Below are 23,174 nucleotides of genomic sequence, written 5' to 3'. Positions count from 1 at the left end.
CAATGGACTTATCTATTATAAACAAATGAGAAGAGAAAACAAGTTATACGGAACACAATGGACTTATCTATTATAAAAAAATGAAAGTGTATGTTCCAAAAGGGGAACTAAGGAAGGTAGCCTTAGAAGAGTGTCATGACAAACCTCTTGCGGGACATGGTGGAGTGCCCAAGACGATGGGCTTACTCAAGAGGAAGTATCACTGGCCAGATATGGCTAAAGACATCCAAGACTATGTAAAGACATGTTCAACATGTCAGCGGTGTAAGCTCCTGAGTTTGGACTTCCCGAGAGGTCACCCAGCCTAGTACTATTCAAACCCAAGGACACTTAACCCCAAATATCCCAAGACCCTTAACCGATTGGAAAAGGGGGTGCACTCTTGTTTATGGGCCCTTTCCCTCTATATTTGAACCCCATGGATCGTTTCTCGAGTCGTTCCCTTTGGTTGCTTACAAGTGGGTTAAAGCCGTGACTAAGGCTAGTGGGGGCTTGTTACAAAGCATCCCAATTCCAGATCGTCCGTGGAAATGTCTTACAATAGACTTCATCACGGGACTCCCCCCAAGTGAGGGGTTTGATGTGATTTTTGTAGTGGTGAACTGATTTTCAAAAATGGCACATTTCATACCCACCACAATAGAAGTGGATGCAGAAGGTGTGGCAAAGTTGTTTTTTGAACAAGTGGTTCAAGTGTGGGGAAGGCCAAAAGAGATTATCTCAGATCGAGATAATATCTTCACCAGTAGGTTCTAGAGAACTCTCCTGGAACAGTATCACACCAAGATGAAATTCAGCATAGCCTATCACCTACAAACAAGTATTGGGTATTAAGTCAAGTTTGATGGCACTAACACTTCTTGACAGACGGTCAAACAGAAAGGGTGAATTGACAGCTGGAGGATTATTTGCGATGCTATGTCTCAGGAGACGAAACCAATTGGGTAAGTCATTTGGGACTTGGGGAAATGTGCTATAACAACTCACCACTCACTAGATTCCAAATGTTGAGTCTTTCCATCGTGAATGCCTCCACTGCGGGTAACTCTTCATGATACTCAGTCACGCTGAGTTCCATAGGACCTTCAATAGCTCGCCCATTGATGACTTCCCATGGACTCACCCCGATACTTGAGTGTGGATTCCTTGGAATGGGCTCAACAAAGGCAAACAAAGTATGTGAACTAGGACGTAGAGTTCAAACTTGGGGAGAAGGTGTGGCTGGACACCAAGAACTTAAGGCTACCAAGTGGGATCAGCCGGAAGTTGACCCAAAGGTAAAAATGCATGTATTTTTGGAAATGAACTGATCTTGAGTTCCTTAAGCAAGTTCGCGGGGCCTTACGAGATTGAGGCACGAATCAGTAAAATGGTTTACCGCCTCTGACTTCCTTGAGAGATGGGAAAGATGCACTTAGTGTTCCATGTGAACTTGCTCAAGCCGTACTTTGAGGATCCTCTTTGCAAAGACCAAGTGAGACCTCTAACTGAGGTTATTCAAGGGGAAGAGGAATACGAAGTCGAAGCCATCCTCAATACGTGCAACAGCAAGCGACAAGGATGCGAGGTGAGGGAATACCATGTGAAGTGGAAAGGATTTTCACATTGCGAAGCAACATGGGAACTGGAGGAAAATCTAGCAAACGCATGAAATCTAGTGGAGGAATTTCTACAAGACAGAACTCTATGTACTTATGCAAAGTTCAATTAAAAGTATCAATTGGTAAAGTTGAGCAATGGCATATATTGGGACCCGAAGGTGCGCCGAAGGTAAGATAATTAGCATGGGTTAGCTAGGTCGACCAGGCGTAGGGAACTACACCTAACTCCCCGCAAGGATGTCGAATTTATAAACATATTTTATAGAGGTTGAGTTCAAGTCCCAACCCCCTAGTTAAGCAAGGCTGAGTTCAAGTCCCGACCCCATACTAGAGCGTGGTGAGGTGAGGGGTATAGGGACACCTATATTCCATTGTCATGGGCTCTTGGCTGGGGAGGCTAACTTATGCACACCATTAAGTGGGGGGATGCCCCTAGAGACATGGTCAACAAGTCGTAAGATTAAAAAGAGATGTTCGATGTGGGCATCAAATTTTTTCTATGGGTGGTGGAGTTGTAAGGAACCAACTCCCCAAGGTGTCGTAGGCTAAAAGGATCCCCGAAAGCGCGAGCAAAATGATAAAGAGTTCATCGGATGGGACCAAGTCTGAGATCGAGTCCAAGACCGACTCCGAGACCGAGTTCAAGACCGAGTTCGAGACTGAGTTCGAGACGGAGTCCGAGATCCGAGATTGGGTCCAAGACCGAGTCTGAGGTCTACTCCGAGATTGGGTCCGAGGTTGAGTCTGAGATCAAGTCCGAGACCGAGTCCGAGGTCAGGTCCGAGATCGAGTTGGAGATCGAGTCCGAGACCGAGGCCAAGTACTAATATAGGTCGAGGGGTGAAAGCCCAAAGCATGTGTCTCCCAAGGGGGGGGCTATAGGGGGTTTCAAAAGTATAGTAGGGATAGTGAGGTCCAGGAACCAATCTTGAAGGAACTCTCCAATGGTGCTTCCAAACTGACAAGAGGTTGAGATTGGGGTTGAGTGGCCTTGGGTGGGAGTAAGCATGGACTCGGGTGGTGCTAAATGGGCCACCCAAGGAAGTGCTCAAGAGCAGCTCCCACTCCCAGAAGGGAAACCGACTACGGTGCTCCTGGTTTATGTGGAGTGGTGCCCCACTTGAGTGCCTTGTGGCTCATTGGTCCTTGCCCTTCCTAGGGACTTGGGCCTTTCTATCGGGATGGAAGGGGAGGGGTAGAGGTACTCATACCGAGCCGTTAGGGCACGGTGTTTCCCCCCAGCATCCCAAAGTGTTGCACCTAAGGCTTGAAATTTAGAGGGTCTTATGATCAAGCCTTGTTGTACCAAGGGATGTTAGGAACTTGGAGGCTTGGTGTGCTTGGCTACTTGTGCTTGCGGGGAGTGTAGCTGAACCTTAAGTCCAGTCTAATACGGGAAGGGGGATTAGGAGATTTGGGAATCCGTGGATTGATGGCTAACGCTCCATTGCTCGTGCAATGAGTAGTTGAAACCAAGTAGAACCAAGTAGGAGCTAGTACAATAAGCGGGAACCTTGGTGAGGGAATTTAACAAAGGCCAAGGCGGTGTTGGTTGGATAGACAAGGTAAGCTAGCAAATTGGAAAGGAAAAATTTGTGGTTTACAGGCATATGCTCCTTGCAAGCATATATATTACATCTTCATCAACATCTTGTACCAGGATCCTAAAGTGGATATTCATATACACCAAGTAAGCCTTACTATTGCCGAGTTGCAGAAAACTTTTGGAGCTAATTAGATTTTCTAGCACTATCAATGTTTATTCTCTATCAATAATATAAACTAATTATACCTTATATAATTAATAAAAATATTTTATTATTTCACTTTTCATTTCATATACTTGTGAGTGTTCTTTTCGCAATACTACCCATAGTATTCGTGAGTCTCTATTTTTGTCTTTACCATCTCAAAAAATATTTCATTGTAGTCTTTCAGGTGCGTGATATTGCAATGTGTTGTGAGAGTATATATACCATCATAGTTATTTTTGTTTTCCTTTCAAATGGTTATATGGCCTTATATAGAATCTTAATTCAAATTTAATAATTTTAAAATTCTAACAAACCTGACATTTACTAGCCAGAAAGCATAGAGTACAAATTTAAAGAAGTGATAAGAATACTCTTTTTGCAAACATTTTATTTTTATGTTTTAACAAATGTCCCTATCATTGCATGTAGTAAATATTTAAATTATTAGAACAAGAAATGTTCTTTAAAACATTTTTATCTATATAATATATAGAGAGTTATAAAATTATTAGGTTCACCATAACCTTAAAATTTTAAAGTTTATAATGTTTATATTAAATTACAATTGAAAATTGAGTTCAACTCGTGAGTTCAACTCTTCAGCTCGTGAGCTCAAATATGGTTTGCGCTCCTCACTCACAAGCTCTAGTATAAACTTGTGCAAATGAAACATCTTATATCCATCCTATAAGCCTAAGTGAAAGCTCATATAACTTAATATGAAAAGGTAGTCAAAATTTATACCCAAGAAACACATATGAAGCCATTGTGACCAAACATGTACCAACTTAGATCATCATTTTCATCTCTATGTATGCAATAAAACTAGTTACTCAATCTCATTGAATAGTACTCGTTAAGACATATTCTCTTATATTAAATGTAACACACCTTATATCTCTCCTGTTAAGCCAACTAAAAAATGGGTAATTGCTTGATAAAATAAATTTTAATGATTTTTTTATGCCTTGAAGTTCTAAAGATTTACAATGACAATATATTTAAATTTTATCTCATGATCATATACATTACACTATATTTGGCATAAAAGTTATGTATTTATCATCTCTTTATCATTACTAATGAGTAGATTCACCACTATTGGCCATGGTGGGAATTAACCTCAACCTCTACTTATGGGATTTAAATTTAATACTTATTACTATATATATGGATGGGCATCTGAAATTAACATTGACCTATAAAAATTTCTTAATTAGTTTGGGGTCAGAGATTTTCAAATCCCTTATAAAGTAGGGTTTTGAGTACTTTATATTAGCTTCCCAGTGATGAAAAAATTTACAAAACAGTTGGGATATGAGCTGTTGCTATAAGAAAAAACTTTGGAAAACTCCCATTTACTTAATGTACTGATTAAGAAAATCACTAAGGCCTAGTAGCTAGAAAGATTGGAATAAAGGTCCTAGGACTGAACAGAATGTTTCTTCTGCAGAAAAGCACAATATAAATTCACACAACATATCATCAAAGCACCAGTCCTAGAATGTTTCTTTTGCAGAAAAGCACAATATAAATTCACACAACATATCATCAAAGCACTTCTATATCAACCATTCCTCGGCACTTGCATTCTGCTGCAAAAACAAAATATTAGCAGACAGCTTCATCAATCATTTTTTCTAGAACCATATACTTGCTTGGTACCGGAATAAGAGCCGGTTTGTCACGCTACAAAAGAGCATAGGACAGAAAAGAATAGTAGTAAATCGTAGCAAAGTAAACCTTCTAAAATATGTTGTACCGAGAGACAGCTTCTTGCCTTTTGTGACCCTTCACCTATCCGCCTTTGGCACACTCAACTTGGGCATGTCAACGAGCTTGTAGTCAGCCTTTTGAGAGAGTGACAATGACAGGAATTTTGGAAAGTCCCCTTCATCGCCTTCATCTTTATAATCCTGTGCAGATACAGGAAAGTCAGATTATAGACGAGGCAAACCTCGGATAGATAGACCACCTTTCGGTGCCTGGAACAGCAGCTCGAAAAGATTTGGAGATGCCGGGCTATCAATCCCAGTGCCTCTTGCATGCTAACCGAGAGCTCTACCATCTGAGCTACATGAGAGTTTTATATCTATACTAATTAGGGTTTATGGATTAGGTATGTCGCCTCTCTGCAGAAGGAAGCTCCGGCTGCCGATCACGCGGTTGCGGCCCCTGGATTTCATCTGCAAGGCGGACAGGGACGATTCTGATGGCGGCATTTCGGTTGCTCCGGCTGGCGCGAGGACGCATATGGGCCACGCGCATCATCACCACCACAAGGGCGCGGCTGTGGGCGATGCCAGAAGCAAAGCAGGGGAGCACATTGCTCGAATTGGCCTGTTAGCTGATGCCTCCCTCGCAGTGCTCAAGGGCTCCGCTGGATATCTCTCTGGAAGCACTGCGCTTGTGGCCGATGCCGCGCATTCCTTCTCGGACATTGTTAGTATAGATCTCCTGTTTTTTTCTAGAATCGTTCTAAAGTTTTCTAACAGGTTCTCAGCGCTGTCGCGCTACTGTCCATAAAAGCTGGAAGAATTCCCAGAGACAAGGAGCATCCTTACGGTACGTTCTTGTGCTTAGAATTTCATACTCTTGTGTTCTTCTTCTCTTCCTTTTTTCTTCTTCTTTGTTCTCCTTTATTCGTGACTCTCCAGCATGCAGGTCATGGAAAATTTGAGACGCTTGGTGCGCTGGGAATCTCTGGGATGCTTCTTCTCACCGGTTGTGGCATTGCTTGGCATGCAGTCGAAGTGATACAGGTTTTTCTTTTCTTTCTTCCATCGATAAGTTTAGAGGTTTGACACTTTCTTCTTTTCTTGTCAAGTCTGTTCTGTCCACTGCTGATATGACCACCGGTTTGGACTTTTTGAGCAAGAATTCTTCCGATCACCATGAGGACGATCACGGTTCCTCTGGCCATCATCACCACGGACTGGACTCGGAGCACTTGCAACTGGCTTTGAGTGCTGCTGTGACGTCAATCGGTGTGAAAGAAGGGTTAGTTCGCTACTACCCTCCGTCTTTCTTTTCGTAACGATGGCTTTCTCTTGTAGACTCTACTGGGCAACTAAAAGAGTTGGCGAGACTCAAGGGAGTCAACTTCTAAAAGCCAATGCTTGGCACCACCGAAGTGACGCGATCTCGTCCATTGTTGCTCTCATAGGAGTCGGTAAATTTCTATAGTTTCTTAAGGACGTGTCTCTTGATGGTATGGTTTATGTCAGGTGGAACTATGATTGGAGTACCATGGCTGGATCCTGCTGCCGGGATAGTTGTCTCCGGTATGATCGTGAAAGCTGGAATCGGAACTGGATATCACAGGTGACGATAGAATATAGAATTACCCTTCAAGAATTATTCTTCTGAATAAATTTTCTTTTTTCCTAGTCTCCAGGAACTAGTGGATAAAGGAGTTTCAGAGTCAGTTCTGGCACCCATTCGAGAAAGCGTTTTGCAAGTCGAGGGCGTCCAGGTACGTAAACATTTGGGAAAGAAATAGCCAAAGATCTATCTTGAGGTTCCAGAACTGCCATGATCTAAGAGGGCGACGTGCCGGTTCTTATGTCTACATTGATGCTCACATTGAGGTAAGCTGAATACAAATCTTAAACTATTAGTGAGTGACAAACGGACTAACAGGTAGACCCTTGGCTAAGTGTCAGTGCAGCACACAACATTGGTGAAGCCGTGCGGCGTCGTATCCACGAGTATCATCCGGAGGTCGCAGAGAGTTACGTCCACATTGGTAAGATTTTCTATACGCTTTTGCTAGGATTTCTCACAAGTTCGTATTATGTAGATCCTGCAAAAGACTGGAAAGTGGATGAAGCTGAAGATGAAGAAGCTGCGTCGACTCAAGAAACGTCGACGGTAGCAGAGAGCGATACAAATGATAAATGCTCACGTTTGCAGCCATCTGTGGAGAAAGACATACGTAATGTTTTGTCATCCAAGTTTCAGGTAAGGAGCTACTTGGTTTTCTTTTTTATCCTCGCTGACCTTTATATAAATCGTGAAGGATGTGACCCTTAAACATGTTACTTGCCATTTTCTCAAAGGGAGAGTGGTCGCACAGGTGGAAGTCTCCATGACACCCGATATGCTCATCAGGCAAGTAAAAGCTTGATTTTGTGACTGAGTTTGTTCTTGGATATGTAGGGATGCTGTCCAGAGAGCCAAAGACATCGAGCATGAGATCGTGTCTCAAGTTCCGGACGTGTCACCAGTGAAAATGCAACTGACGCTTAAAGACTGAATAAGCATGCATCTCTATTTTGTTGATCAAAACTCGTGTTTCCAGATAGTGGAATTTGCGAGGAAAGGCCGTACGGATCCTTACAAGTGGTCTTGCAAATGCGCGTTTAGAGCTCTTGGGATACCTTGTCCCACCTAAGCAAGCAACGAATCCACTCTTTTCCACGTAGAATAAGGCGTGTTTTAAAGCTCTATCAGTGCGCTGGCTATGAGTGAGAAAATGGGGAGATGGGGCGCCTTTGATCAGGACGAAGGTCGCTGTGGCAATTTCGAGCGCGTCACAGAGCCATCGCTCGTGCTCCACATCTTCAGCTTGCTAGATCTCCCAGACTTGTTCTCATTGCGGGCTGTGTGCAAGTCCTGGTATGATGCTGTGCTCTCTCCTCGTTTCATTGAGCTGTACAAGCCACCGCTGGAACCGTGGGCCGTGCTCAGGGTGAGGACGAGTCTCCCTGCCGACTGGTAAGTCCCTCTTAGTTCTCTCAGCGTGATCATGGAAGCAAGTGTCTCTGTAGGGAGCTTCGTTACGATGAGGAGCATTTTGACTATGGCATGAAGCTGGAGAATCACAGCGAGCTATGGCGTCCACACCGCTTCCAGCGTAAGAGATGCAGTCTCCCATTAGGCCCATCGGGTTCGCGCTTCGTGGGCTTGTGTTCTTCAAACGGGCTCGTGTGTGGGATGCTCATGGAACACATCGACTCGATGACTTTTGCTGTGGGGAATCCAATCACCAATGTGTGGAAGGCACTTCCTCCTGCTCCAATTGCTTCCGCGGATCGTCCACGCCCGGCTTATCTCTACATCGCCATGGAAACAGATGTCGTCACTGGCTCTTACCAGATTGTGATACTGTACCAGAAGATCACTCCTGAGGAAGCCCCGGCACAAGATGACGATGATGGTCGAATCTTCTCGCTGCAGTATGACACAGATTCATGTTCTTGGCATGAAGGCCCGTTCTTCAGCGCGTCAAACTCGTTGGGATCACCTCTACGAGGCTGTGCTTTCTTCTACACTGGGGAGAACATATTCCCGGCTTACGATCCACATTCCAGAGCTTGGTCTCACGTGGCTATCTCGCCACCGGCACGTAACGAACAAGAACAGGAAGACGAGAGTTGGGCGAACTGGTCTTTTGGATACATCGGCGCCTTCATGTACAAGGGGAAATGCTACTGGGCATCGCTCCTGTTCGATCCAGAGAAGTGGGGTGAAGACATTGGAGTGGCAATCTGGGAGATGAAACAGGAAAACTCAACGTGGGTGTTGGTGTCCCGGGTTCTGTCGAAGGACCTGTTTGGACCAAGTTGTTGCTTGTCAGTCGGGGACAAGGATATGACAGTGAGGTTGGTCGAGGACACTGTCTTCATCTCGGCTTTCTACAGGAAGGAAAGCCATGGGGTGTGGCCTCCTGTTGCATACGACTTTTCTCTGTCCAAGTGGTATACTTGTTGCATGGACAACGAGGATATTGAGTGCAGCTATGTGCTGCTACCCAGCCTGTCTGCCAAGCCTTAACAGGCCTAACTTTTTATTAGTGATGGCTTAAAAATGTTAAAAAGATCCTGTGATGCAAAAACTACTAGCATTCTGTAATTTAGCTGATATAAAGAACATATCAAATTTCTTGCATCTTGATAGTAAAATGAATGTCAATGGCTCTTAAGTGATTCAGCTCAAGTAGCAGCATCCACCCTCAAATCCCATTGCTTGGTTGATTTTCATACAATCACCTTGATATTTACACTTTTGTTTTTACCACTAAGCTTCCCATACATCTTACCAGTGGAGACTCTATCCTGCTGATCACAAAATTTATTAGTAGTGTTAAAGTAGAGGAATTATCAGAAGAAAACAAACTAGCATCTTGTAAAATTGTTCAAAGAAATTTAAATAATATAGGAGATGTTCAAGGCTTGGGTTAGGGTTAAAAGAAGTCATTTTTAAAGCCTGTTTTTAGCAGTGTAATGAATATTCTTCAATCAAAAAAATTTTATAAACATTCTTTAATTCAACCTTTTGGCTTAAGTTGCTTGAAATCCTCAACAGATCCAATGTACTTATATCGACGAACATGATGTAAATAACTAAACTGGCAGTCTACAAAATCATTGGTAATGATGTTTGAACAACAAGCATAGGCTTTGTCTAAAGTCAATAAGAAAATTATGTTGAAATCAAATGTAATTATGATTAATATATAATTCTTCTGATTTAAAGTGCAATCTTTTGAAGTGTTAATGATTGTTTGGGCTTTGTAGAATTCATTTTTATGATGTATTAATCTTTAAAAAAATGTATAACCTGTTTTAAAGCTAGTATACTACATGTGTGTGATAGAAAACATTCCTATACCTATCTAAATTTTACACAAAAGGAGAATAGGGGAAAAGTATATTTAACTTGTAAGCACACCTATTATTTTTATGTGGGAACTAAACAAAGATTCTAAGATCGATTATCACATCCACTAGACAAGCTTTACACTTCCAAAGTTTTAGAATCGTTTTTAGATTGCTTTTGATGTTCGAATCTATATTTATATTTGTCTTTTATTAGTCAAAATAAAATATAGATTAAATCATTTTTTGAAAGATGAAAAAATGTCAATACAGAACTTCTTTAAACACTTCTATATGGTTCCATTAGATCTATAGGCCAAAGTAATTCAATGCATGGAATTGTTGAACCATAGTTTAGAACAAAATAATGTTTTTCTAGTATTTGAGAAGTTGTTAGGTGAGCTCATGAACTCAAAACATACCCAGGCTCCTTGTGTGCACAGAACACATTAGGGACTTGTGGCACCATAGCTTTAAGGGAAGCTTTTCATGAAATTCATTTCATCTATATCCCATAAGTGGAGAATTTTTGGGCCAATAAACTATCCAGTTTTAACATGCAACATGAAACACATCTCTAATCAATTTTTGTGACGAGTTTGGACATACCAAATAGTGCTCAACAATCAGCACAAAGACCAGATCCTAGGTGCAAAGAGATCTTCCTCGAGGGAGATAAAGATCCAACCTGTTTTGGAGCATAGACGCAGCTAGGTTGGTGTCTCTCCTCCAATGTTTCAAAGATGTTCTTCTATCACAACTTCCAGGCATGCCGATGGAATCACGTTGGTTCTAGGTGCCAAGCCAATATGCCAAAAGCAACGCCACCTCAACAAGTCTCTACTACCAGCGATTAAACTCAAAGTGCAAAAACTGCTAGCAGCTGATTTCATCTACCTCTGCATGGATTTCCAATGTTGTCCCAATATGTAAAGCCAATAGCAAGCTCTGTCTTCACGTTGACTACCAGGCTCTCAATAATGTCACTATGCGAGATCATCTCCCAACACCCTCCTAGATAGGATTGTGGATGAGATGGCAGGACATCATTTTTACTCTTTTATGGATGATTTCTCAGGCTACAACCAGCTTCCAATTCACCCAGAAGACAATAAGCTCACTGCTTTTTGCACACCATACGGAGTATTTGCCTGCAACATCCTACCGTTTCATCCTACTGATTTCATCTACCCATTGGAACATTCTACATGGATTTCCAATGTTGTCCCAATATGTAAAGCCAATAGCAAGCTCTGTCTTCACGTTGACTACCAGGCTCTCAATAATGTCACTATGCGAGATCATCTCCCAACACCCTTCCTAGATAGGATTGTGGATGAGATGGCAGGACATCATTTTTACTCTTTTATGGATGATTTCTCAGGCTACAACCAGTTTCCAATTCACCCAGAAGACAATAAGCTCACTGCTTTTTGCACACCATACGGAGTATTTGCCTACAACATCCTACCGTTTCATCCTACTGATTTCATCTACCCATTGGAACATTCTACATGGATTTCCAATGTTGTCCCAATATGTAAAGCCAATAGCAAGCTCTGTCTTCACGTTGACTACCAGGCTCTCAATAATGTCACTATGCGAGATCATTTCCTAACACCCTTCTTAGATAGGATTGTGGATGAGATGGCAGGACATCATTTTTACTCTTTCATGGATGATTTCTCAGGTTACAACCAGCTTCCAATTCATCCAGAAGACAATAAGCTCACTGCTTTTTGCACACCATATGGAGTATTTGCCTACAACATCCTACCGTTTGGTTTATACAATGCCAAGGCAACTTTCAGCGCTTCATGACATACACCTTCCACAACTTGATTGGAAGTTCTCTCCCTGTACACATGGATGACCTCTTAAAAAAACTATGATGAACATCTTCACCACCTAGAGAAGATCTTTACAGGTTGCCAATAGCACCATTTTTCACTGAATCCAGCCAAGTGCAAGTTCGTTGTCACTGAAAGCTGTCTTCTCAATTTTGATGTCTCATTGGAAGGCACATGTCACCAAGTGCAAACAGATCCTTGAGGTGAAAACCTCAAACAACTTCAGAGTTACCTTGGCTAGATTGGATTCTTTCCATGGTTCATACTAGATTTTGCTGCTCTCACTCATCCACTAGTAGCTCTGCTCAAACACAACACCCCCTATAAGTGGACTGAGAAATAGCAGTAAGCATTTGAACAGCTTCAACTCAGCACCAACTCGATCTTAGTCAGTTCACAATTGCTGTGACAACGTTTGTGGTGCCAGCAGCTCTGGAGAATATGGCAAAGTATTTGGAGTTAAGCACTTCTCCATCAGACCTCCCACACTTGGAACAACAATCTTTGCAGTGGCAGACTCGAGACTATTGTCCTCAATGCCTCCTCCTCCATGTGTCAGAGCAGTATGATGGAGAAGAAGGCCCTGACACATCATACTGCTCAAGGCCTTCTTCTCCAATGTGTCACAGCGACTGAGATTTCTGCTTTGCTCCAGGTTCTTGTGTCGGGCACTTTTCTGGCTGCATGACAGCACAACTCTTTCGACATGGCTACTTCTAGCCAACAATCCTCAAGGACACCAAGGAGTATGCACAATAGTGTCTACAATGCCAACAACACAACCCTAGGAGCAGTGTCCCACGTCTTCCTCTTCATTGTGACAAACTACTGGATTGAGGCCGTTCCCCTCAGATGTGTAGATCAGTACACAACAACGAAGTTCATCTATGAGCATATCATGTGTCACTTCAGCATCCCCACAGAGCTCATCTCTAACAGTGGAGGATCTCTTTCTAGCTGTTAAAGATTCAACATGTTCGTAGCAACAGCTATTTTCCTCAATCCAATGAGTAGGCTGAATCCAGCAACAAGAGCACTTTGGGCATTCAGGACAATGTATAAACATGCCAAAGTTAAATTACCAAGTGGACCAGCGAAAATGAATAAACACAATAAATCTCGACTTCAAAATCTAATTTTTCCTAGCCGGTTGGATTTGATGCACACACAGGAACCCAAACATGGTGGACGGATGGTGTACCTGCCATCTCATTCTTTAGCACCAAAAAGGAGCAACCATTATTTGCAACAATAGTTCACATGCACAAAACATTTCAACATCACCACTGTTAGTCCTAACATCTGTAGTCCCTTCCACTACCTTTTCCCACCATTTACAGCTTTCTCTCATACAACTTCCGAGCACACATCTCTCTTGTATTTCCATTGTAAGCTTGGGCAACTTGGAGGAACTTTCTGAAGGCTCAAGAACGCACGAGACTGTGATCCAAGTGAGCATTTGTTCCTCTTATTTTAGTTCTTATTCCTTCTCTATGTTTCTCTTCCCATTGATCACTTCATACTTTTCACGCTATTTTATTTGGTCTTCTCCTCTTTTTCTTTTTGGACTTGGGTTCAGTTTGCACTCATAGTTTTCCCTATGTGGTTTTTATTATAACTCCAAACTCTATCCCTCTTCCTTTTCTTTTATTTTGGTTTCTCCAATTTCTTAACATGGGCATTGCATTAAACATTTAAAGGCCGCTAGGTTCTCTTCACATGACAAACATGCTTGATCCATTGTGGTCACTTGTTGGGATGTGAGTTATATCCATGAGCCATTGGGATGCAAGCCACATCTATAAGCCATCAGCCACTAGAGAGAGAGCAAGAGATTTAGAGAATATTTGTATAAAAGCCCATGTGGACGGTCATCTCTGCTTTAGGCTTGGCCACCTTCACCAAGAATGTCAAGAACTCTTTGCAAACTATGATTGAAGTGATTATTAACAAGGCACCATTGATAAAGGTGCATTCCACAAGCTCATTGGGAAAAGCAGAGTCCGTGATCGTCAAGTCATGGTCTTTGCAATCTCTAAATTTCCTTGTCTCTTTCAGTGCTTTGACTTTGACTGCAGGATCAAAGTCATGTGGCCGTGGCCACATTCTCTCCCATGAAGTCACTCCTGCAGTCAAGCAGGACAAGAAAAAGCTCAAGATATGTGTTTACAGCCAGGACTCATTTTGGCGAAGTGCTTTCAAAGAACAATCGTCAGACACGCGGAAATAAAAATCTGGAGAGTATGGCCCCATGACTGACCTGCTGGAATTTCGTGCAGTATATGATGGTAAGGACTTGAACCATCTGTAAGCATTTCTGCTGTTGCATTCGAATGGATCCATGGAGGTTACTTGCTGTTTTCCTACTTGCTATCAGGCTTGTTTTTCATGGTCATGCAGATGCTGCAGATTTAGAGACTGAAGCACTCTTGAGCTTTAAGAAATCTATGGATGATCCTCTGTCGTCACTGAATAGCTGGAACAGAGAATCAGACGTTTGTCAATGGATTGGTATCAATTGTTCCTAAGCAGGCCAGATATCTGGTATACAGCTCAATTATCTCTCACTTTCAGGCCCTCTTCCGTTTTATACAAATCCAAGCCCTGCCTCAACTACGCAACTTGTCTGTTTCTGGGAATAATTTCACAGAGATCAAAGTATCCTCCTCGCAAGAATGCTCTCTGGAGGTCCTTGACTTGTCAGGGAACCATTTCACTGGGGATTTTCTCGACACTCTTTCTCGTTTGGTTACATGCAAAGGCATCAGGATTTTGAACCTCTCACACAACAAGTTACGAAAAATTTCAGTGAAATTATCGATTGGGAACTCCATGGTTTCTGTCGACCTATCCTACAACAGAATAAGTGGTTCAATACCTTCTTCTTTCTTTTTATCATGCAAGAGCTTGAAGTTTCTAGATGTCTCGAGCAATCAGCTGGTTGGAGGGATCCCTGAAAATATGTCCAAAAACTGCAGAAGACTTCAGAAGCTTAACGCTTCGTCCAACTTCATAACAACCTTTCGGCTTGAGCAGTGTACTAGTCTGCAGGAGTTGGATGTTTCTTTTAACAATATTTCTGAAACTGTTTTTTGGAAGGATTGTGATGCTTTGAAGGTGCTCAACCTGTCAGACAATCAATTCTCTGGACCATTTCTCTCGGTATTTGGCAATCGAAGTTTACCTCAGGTTTTCAAGTCCCTGGAGGTTCTTCAAGCCGACCACAATAGTTTTACAGGTGAAATACCTACAGTTCCTCCAACTCTTGAAGCTCTAGACTTGAGCTGCAACAAATTCAGTAGTAGCAACACAAACATCTGCCTTTCAAAGTCTAAACTTCAGTCTTTGGTGTTGGTATACAACAGGTTGCGTGGTCCGGTTTTAAACTTGGCCATGAACTGTAGCAATTTAAAGATGCTCGATCTGAGTATCAATTTTGTGACAGGGTCGCTTCCAGGGAATATATGCAGCAGACTTTCAAAGCTTCAACATCTGATCCTTTGGGGTAACAATCTTGAAGGCAGGATACCAGCGACAATCGACGAGTGCAGTGAGCTGGTGACCTTGCATCTCAGTCACAACAATCTTACAGGTGTTATACCGGAGGAGATATCTCGCCTGAAGAATCTGTCCTTGCTGGTTCTTAACAACAATATGCTATCTGGAGAAATCCCGGCATCTCTTGCAAAGATGCAGAACATTCGAGGTCTTCTACTAGGCCATAACAAGCTTCAAGGTGGTCTACCAGGCGAGTTAAGGAACACCAACAGTTTAATTCATCTTGCAGTGAACGACAACCAGTTGGCGGGACCAATCCCAAGCTGGATCGGCTGCTCCGTTAAAGAAGACCAGTATGATATAAAGTACCCCTATTTGATGGTACTGTTGTTCAACGTACAGCCATCCATCTGCAAAGGTTACAATGAGGTGTTTATACTGCAAGGAATCCGTTTCCATGAGTTCCAGCAGCTTCCGATTGCAACCAGATGCCAAACTTGGTACTTCCTGTCACCTCCCGGTTTCAACATTTATTTAATATCAAGTAATACTCAGGGAGTCAGCCCTTGGTGTATCGATCTCTCGTTCAACAGCTTCACAGGAACAATCCCAGCAGAGTTTGGTGCTATGCAAAATTTATATTCGCTGAATCTTGCACACAACTTACTCACAGGGGCTGTTCCCTCCACAGTTGGCAATCTCAAGGAACTGGAGTGGCTAGATCTCTCATACAACCAGCTCGAATCACACATCCCGGGCTCGCTCACCAACCTCACCTTTCTGAAATACTTCAACATCTCACACAACAAGCTTCTTGGTGGGATTCCACAGAGTGGGCAGCTTCCAACTTTCCCTGCGAGCAGCTACGAAGGAAATCCAGGACTATGTGGCATCCCGCTTGCAGAATGTCATGGTAATGATTATAATTTAGACAATCATTCTGGTGACGAGGATGATGATGAAGATGTAAGCATGTTAGCTGGTATTGTTGCTGCTGTTGTTTCATTCCTTGCATGGAGCTGTGCAGTTTTTTTCAACAAGAGATGGGAGAGAATACTTAAACGGTTTGAAATTATGTAACCATTGGTAATTGATATAGTAGTGGATATACCTTGAATATGACTTAATGTTTTGGGTAGTATGGCTACCCTTGGCTTTTCCTGACTCTGCTTTACTGTGGTAATATCACCACTATTTCTCTGACCAAGACGACTAAGTTTCATGGTAGGATGAAGCATATTTAACATTAATATCACAATACATGATTGTTCTCCAGTTTTGCACCACTTATGAGCAGCTAATTGATTTGCCCATAAAGGTGTTGGCTCCCAAAAAGTTTATTGCTGATCACAACAACCTTTAACTCTTGCCCAAAAAATAAATCCAGACAATGGAGTTTTCAATTATCCAGCTAATGGAGGTACTCTAGTGGAAATATGCAGCTTATATGTAGATCCAGCTACTGGAGACTGTGCAACACCCAAGCAGTGAGTCCAATCCCAGACTGAGTGGGAGTGTTAGTAGCTTAGTCACTGCCTCTATAACACATAATCAGGTTACTTTTGTACTTAGGATTCATCCTAATGCTCTTCAGAAATATCATCACATTATAACTTTTGCATGAAGTTAGAGAATTATAGCAAGCTATGGTTGTGATGTAGTCTTCCATTTGGACCATTAGGTTTGTGCTTCGTGGGATGCTATGGAACACACTGATTCAATGACTTTAGTGGTCACCAATGAGTGGAAGTTTGTGCAAGAACATGCTTAATGTTTGACATTAGCTTTTACAAAATTGTGATATTACAGATAAAGCAATTACCCAAAGATAATTATTTTAACCTTTTGAGTAAATCCATTTTAATGTATTAGTTTTTTTTCATACTTTTTGGTTTTCTTAAGCAAACCTATAAGAGGATGGTAGTGGATATACATAGAATATGCTTAGATTTCTTTGTTATTCATTTAGATTAATCTTGTATTTATAATCTATAAACATGTTTATAATTTATAAACTTTATTAATCACTTTCTAGTATATTCTTTTTTATTCTACCATATACAATAAGATTAATCTTGTGTTTATAAATTATAAACATGTTTATAATTATAAAATTTTATTTTGCATTAATAAGTAAGAATAACACTGCTATACATGCAACGTAATCATTTTAAAGAGTTTTTCACTTTATATGGAATGAAAAAAATTTCACTTTATTCCTCAAATCTGATTAAGGATAATTTAACCTATGAATCTTCTCACTGATCTTATTCCAATTCATGTTCTTGGCACATATGCCCAATGTTCCAAACTCATCTAGAAGGTAGTACTTTCTTCCACATTGGGAAGAACATATCTCAGCTTACAATCCCAGAGTATAGTCTCACGTCATGTAACAAACAAGAAGATGAGAGCTGGGCAAACTGGCCTTTTGAATACAGTGGTGCCTTCATGAGGAAATACTACTGGGCATCACTCCTGTTTGATAAGAGAATTGAGGTGACGATAATGGAGTGGCAATCTAATGGACCCTAATCTACTTTGCCTCTCCCTCACACTCACTCTCCACTCATCTCCAATCTTCAACCTTCTTCTTGCACGTTCTATTTCCATGCGCTATGGTTTATAAAGTTTAATCAATGAGCATGTTAAGACTTTGCACGGGATACTTGAAAATCACAAGAGCTCCTGCCATTTGTATTCAAATAAGTCCAGCATTCTGGAGTCACCTCGCCGCAACTTGCACAAGCTCTATAGAAAGCCCAGAAGCGCTGCAAGCTTCTTGGAGCTTTTGAGCTTGGACAGATCCTTCAGGACAAAACGCCACTACTGCTCCGCCGCTGCCAGTGAATTTGCATGCCGCTCCGACGCTTCGTGCCGTCTCAACCATCTGGATATTCAGAGCTCCAAGCGCATCGTCCCCAAACATTTCTCTGGTGAAAGGAGTTACTTTGGTTGACACCTCGAAACAATTCTCATTACCTTCGCAGGTCAAAGTTGCGATCCATAAGCTCGGCCAGTAACGAGTGATTTCCTTCCAGCAAAGCCTGTTTGCCTCGGAGAGCCAGCTCCGCTACTTCCCTCATCTTTGTTCTCACGGTCAGATCGCCATCCAGCCATCGCTGCTTCACCGTGCTATGGACCTACACCAACGGAAGAAAATCATTAGCAACCGCGTGGATGGTTTCCAAAAAACGAACTTTGCCAGAGTCGCTCGGGTTTTGTGCGTAGATTACGTACAGTGGAGGCAGGAGTTGAGGATCCATTCGCTTGTAAATCCCATTCCCAGTTCTCAGCATGTGTTCCTCGTCAAAGTCCTGAACCAAAGTTGCTCTATAAACTTCAAAAGAGAGAGGATAAAAAAGTGAGAGCCACGAACCATATAAACTAGGCCTCCATAGACTTGTGCTACTCTGTCTTGCAACCAGCCGTGATCCCGAGCTCGAGTTCGGCACTGAGAACAATTTTCGGTCGGTCCTCTACTGGGATGCGATCGCGGACGTTGTAAAAATCCATGAGGCAATTCATGGTAGCGCACACGAGAGCACTAGATCCAGATAAGCCTGCCTAGCAACACAAAGTGATAGAGCTCGAGAAGAAAAAAAAAAACAAAAAGTTCTAGAATTTTAGCACCTGACGAGGAATGTTGGTATCATAGGAAAGAGTGAAATTTCCATCGTGTAGATCAATTCCATGAGACGAGCAATAGCTATGGAATGTCTTGCAAGCGGCGGTGAGAAGCCGGACACCACCGTAATATCCCTCGCTCTGGACTCTCCCTACCTGGAAATATTTTCCAATCAATCCTGACATTGGAGCTCAGACGCGATCCCCACTCACCAGATCCTGGATGGAGCTGAAGCGGCAGAGATCGTGGTGGGAATGCGGCACAAGCGCGAGCAAATCCGACGGCTGGAGCGACACCGTCGCCCAGAAATTCGAGATCGCGAGCGCAATTGTGCGGCCGTAGTAGCCATCGCTCGGATTCCCCAGCAGGCCAATGCGCGCGTATGCCCTGTGCTCCACAGCACCCATCTCCTCTCAAGAGCCCTAAACGCATCTTCGCAAGAATAATCTCTACTTTTAAAATTCATGGGCGGGAAAACAATTTTTCTTCCTAGGAGCTGGAGGGAAAGAGAGCACCCTGCTCCACCAATCGCCCTGAGGATTTGCCAATCATGGATGTCACTAGATTCTTTTTTATTTCTGCAAGCTGGTTCCGCGAAATGTGGCTGATTCAGAAACACCTAGTTTTAGGGTTCTTGGGAAACCCTTAGGGTTCCACTGGAAAATACCTCCCTTGGAATTCTGAAGGTCAAGGACCAAATGCAATGGAAGGTAAATAAAGTTGACCTTTGGAATTTCGATGTTGCTACTTATCAAAATGAAGGCTGACCGATGAACGCATTAAGAGCCAAACAGAAGGTAAATGTACTGTATTTTGTCTTAATTTAAAGCTTGAAAAGCATGTTGGTAGACTTTCAATGCAATCAGCATTGAAAGAGGTAACAGATGCTAGTTCTCATTATTGAAGCTAGGCAGGCAAGTATGACTTTTCTCTGTTCACATTTTGAGTTTGCAGCTGGCGGTGACGAGACATCCAGATTTGCTGTTCAGAATGAGAAGCTGAAATTGGTCTCAAATTCTTCATTTAGTTATGACTTGGTTCCCAATGTCTCTGGATCCAGCTGGTCAAACTCACGTAGCCATACTCTCCTGAGCTCGTGGTCCCGAAATGAGGATTTCCTCCTAATCCATGCATGGGTTTGAAAGATTTGGGAATGAAGGACAAGTAGGAAACTGTCTATAGGGGAAGAAAGAAGTCTTGTGCTGTCAGGACTCACTCTGCCGATTTCAAGGATCCAGCAGGTCAAAGTCATGTGTGCCATATATTCTCCAGATCTTCACTTCCGTGAGTCCAGTGACATGATTGGTTTTCGAAAGAACTTCCCTGCAGTGCAGACGGACTTGAACAATCTGTTAGCATTTATTCTTGCGGTTGCATTCTAAATTCTAATGGATCCATGCTACTTTTATTGTCCTACTTCTTGTCAGACTTGTCTTTCATGATCATGCAGATGCTGGAGCTTTAGAGGTTGAAGCATCCCTCAAGATATGTTTTGTGAGTCTACTAGAGCTTTCAGTGGCTTCAAATAATATGACAGAGAATGTTCTCAATGATGTTTCGTCCAATTTCTTATCAACTTTGGATTGAGCATTGCACGAGTCTGCAGGACTTGGACGTCTCTCTTAACAACATTTCTGGAACAGTTGTTTGCAAGGATTGTGATGCTTTGAAGGTGCTCAACTTGTCAAACAAGCACTAATCTAGATAATTTCTCTTAGTATTTGCCAATCAAAGTTTACCTGAAGTTTTTAAGTAGAGGTTCTAACAACAGTTTTACAGACTTGAGCTGCAACATGTTCACGCAGACGTCTTTCAAATTCCAGACTTCAGTCTTTATACAACAGGTTGCGTGGTCCTGTTTTAAACTTAGCCATGAACTGTGGTAACTTAGAAATGCTCGATCTGCGTATCAATTTTGTGACGGGGTCACCTCCAGTGGATATATGGGACAGACTTTCAAAGCTTCAACATCATCCTTTGGGGTAACAATCTTGAGGCAGGATACTAGCAACAATTGGCGAGTGCCGTGAGCTTGAGACATTGCATTTCAGTCACAACAATCTTCCAGGTGTTATATATAGAGATTACTTGGTGGTTCTTAGCAACAATATGCTATCTGGACACTGCTGGGCCGATTCAATGTTGGAGCTGCCCTGGATCATGGCATTCCACACCAGAGCTCGCTGATGCATTGATTGGAAGAGAGGCGTGTGGCCATGCTGTGTACACTACTCCACCAATCAGCCAGATTCTTGCCCCTGTTGTGAGATATCGCGCTGATGCATCCACAAGAACGATGGAAATGGCAAAGATTCTTGTAGATCTTGATGGATTTCAAGACGCCGCTGCCTGACGATCCCGAGTTTGCATCCAGGTTCCATGAGCTAGTTTGCCACCTACCTTTGGGATAAATAACTGCTCTATGATCTACTGATAATATGTTAGCGTTATAGTAACTGAGAAACATTAAGAATCACTTTTAGAGATCTTAAATCTTCAGTATCAACATATAGTTTGGTATTAGTAAGATAAAAATTCACGAAACTGTAAACTGAAGAAAAACAGTAGAAAAAAGAAAAACAACTGTTATTTTTAGGGGGTAGCAGAAACCAAATATGTTATCATAGCCTTCTTTTTTAGTTTACATTAGACACTCACCTTGCCATTGGAATCAACAGAATACAATTGCTATCAGACCAGGCAAAGAGTTTAATGTGGTACACCTGTGCTCAAAATATGAGTTGACTGAAATACTAAAGGCAGCCTGACACAAACCTTGAAGTACGGGTTGAGCATATCAGGGTACCTTAGCGCCCCAATGTCAACCATGGTCTTCTCGTGATACTCATGCTTGGCAAATAAAGTTTCAAAGCTGTTAATGGTCGGCCGCCCAAGAACTTCAATGTTGATCTTGGTTGATTCCAGGACGTCCTGAACTGGAATGAGATTCACAAACCCTGTGGGGAGAGAAGGCCCAAAAGGCTAGTAGAGCTCTGCTGCTATAATACATAATGCCACAGAATTTACCGCTCTAACAATGGCCGAATCCGGTGACCCGTCGAACTTAAAATCATTAGAGCTTTTGTTGATAAACTTGTCAGCTCTGCTAACCCTGTCACCCATTGGCTCAACCAGGGGGTTTTGCATGAACATGGAGTTGACCTTCTCCCAAGTTCGTTCTTTCGGTGGCACTTTTGCGAGAACGGTGGTTCCCGAGACGAAAACCTTGAGAACCTCATCCGTCTTCTTCACTGTTTCTGCATTCAGGCCCCCAAATGACGGTGCCAGGTTTGTGTGGAGGTAATCCTCGGCACTCTCGGAACGCACACCAATCTGCAGCTTTGCATAAGGAACGAAATTAAGCACTGCTTCAGACAAAACAGGTTCCACTTCACATTACTGAAATCGAAACTCCCCACAATCTCACCAATGAACCGAAGGCCCCAAGCATCGTTTCCATGGTCGCATTGCAAATCAACTTTGGGATAGGTACCGGAGAAAACTCAATTTTTATAATGGGCGGAATGAGTTAGTTTAGTGAGCAGCTTTAATGGTAAAATAGATTATACATTTTTTGGTTCGATTAAGAATATACATAGAATATATTTGGATATTCTAGAATTATACCATTTAATGGTCGTTATTCATTTAGATTAATCTTGTATTTATAATCTATAAACATGTTTATAATTTATAAACTTAAACACTTCCTAGTATATTCTAGTTTATTATACCATGTAATTGCTGATATTCAATAAGATTTTTTTGTTTTTATAAATTATTAACATGTTTATAATATAAACTTCCATTTGATCAATTGGATTAATAAATAGGAATAACACTACTATTTAAAAAAAAAGTGTTGCTACATGCAATACATAGCAAATTATTTTTAATAAATTAATAAGTCAGATAACAAATATTGCACTTTAAATGAAGAATCATATTAACCATAAATTACATTTAAACTATAATATTTTTATTATTAAATTACTATTATAATTTGTGCTTGTTGTTCACACTCTTTTTGTTTTGGATCCACAAACATATGACTTTGTAGATTGCCAGTTTAGTTATTTACATCATGTTGGTTGAACAGGATCTGCTGAGGATTTCAACTTGAGTAACTTAAGTTGCTGAGCAACAGGTTTGCCATTGACATTTCCACAGGTGCACAAGTGGTCATAAAGACAACTTCATCAATTTGTTGGAGATGCAACCAGTCTCAGAATTAATCAGTT

The 23,174-nt window shown here is 41.9% G+C and overlaps 3 protein-coding genes and 1 pseudogene across 3 annotated transcripts; 3 read left to right on the top strand and 1 right to left on the bottom strand.

Annotated features, from left to right (window-relative positions):
• Nucleotides 1–5,461: 5,461 nt before the first annotated feature.
• On the top strand, nucleotides 5,462–7,645 carry LOC9645243 (metal tolerance protein 2). The gene is made up of 12 exons (XM_024680619.1): nucleotides 5,462–5,797; nucleotides 5,851–5,920; nucleotides 6,020–6,117; nucleotides 6,183–6,355; nucleotides 6,412–6,527; nucleotides 6,583–6,679; nucleotides 6,746–6,830; nucleotides 6,883–6,945; nucleotides 6,998–7,103; nucleotides 7,158–7,318; nucleotides 7,377–7,468; nucleotides 7,517–7,645. The coding sequence occupies exons 1-12, from the start codon at nucleotides 5,477–5,479 to the stop codon at nucleotides 7,611–7,613; spliced, it is 1,479 nt and encodes a 492-aa protein (XP_024536387.1). The 5' UTR covers nucleotides 5,462–5,476; the 3' UTR covers nucleotides 7,614–7,645.
• A 168-nt stretch (nucleotides 7,646–7,813) lies between these two features.
• On the top strand, nucleotides 7,814–9,247 carry LOC9645242. The gene is made up of 2 exons (XM_002975650.2): nucleotides 7,814–8,074; nucleotides 8,128–9,247. The coding sequence occupies exons 1-2, from the start codon at nucleotides 7,821–7,823 to the stop codon at nucleotides 9,131–9,133; spliced, it is 1,260 nt and encodes a 419-aa protein (XP_002975696.2). The 5' UTR covers nucleotides 7,814–7,820; the 3' UTR covers nucleotides 9,134–9,247.
• A 4,811-nt stretch (nucleotides 9,248–14,058) lies between these two features.
• On the top strand, nucleotides 14,059–16,385 carry LOC9630058 (receptor-like protein kinase BRI1-like 3). Its single transcript, XM_024680422.1, has 3 exons — nucleotides 14,059–14,095; nucleotides 14,208–14,318; nucleotides 14,458–16,385. Exons 1-3 carry the CDS (start codon nucleotides 14,059–14,061, stop codon nucleotides 16,383–16,385), a joined length of 2,076 nt encoding a protein of 691 aa, XP_024536190.1.
• A 1,586-nt stretch (nucleotides 16,386–17,971) lies between these two features.
• LOC9645241 lies at nucleotides 17,972–19,345 on the bottom strand (annotated as a pseudogene).
• Nucleotides 19,346–23,174: the final 3,829 nt, after the last annotated feature.

Source organism: Selaginella moellendorffii, unplaced genomic scaffold (genome assembly GCF_000143415.4).
Source record: "Selaginella moellendorffii unplaced genomic scaffold, v1.0 SELMOscaffold_28, whole genome shotgun sequence".
Lineage (NCBI taxonomy): Eukaryota > Viridiplantae > Streptophyta > Lycopodiopsida > Selaginellales > Selaginellaceae > Selaginella > Selaginella moellendorffii.
This window is presented reverse-complemented; position numbering and strand designations above follow the sequence as displayed.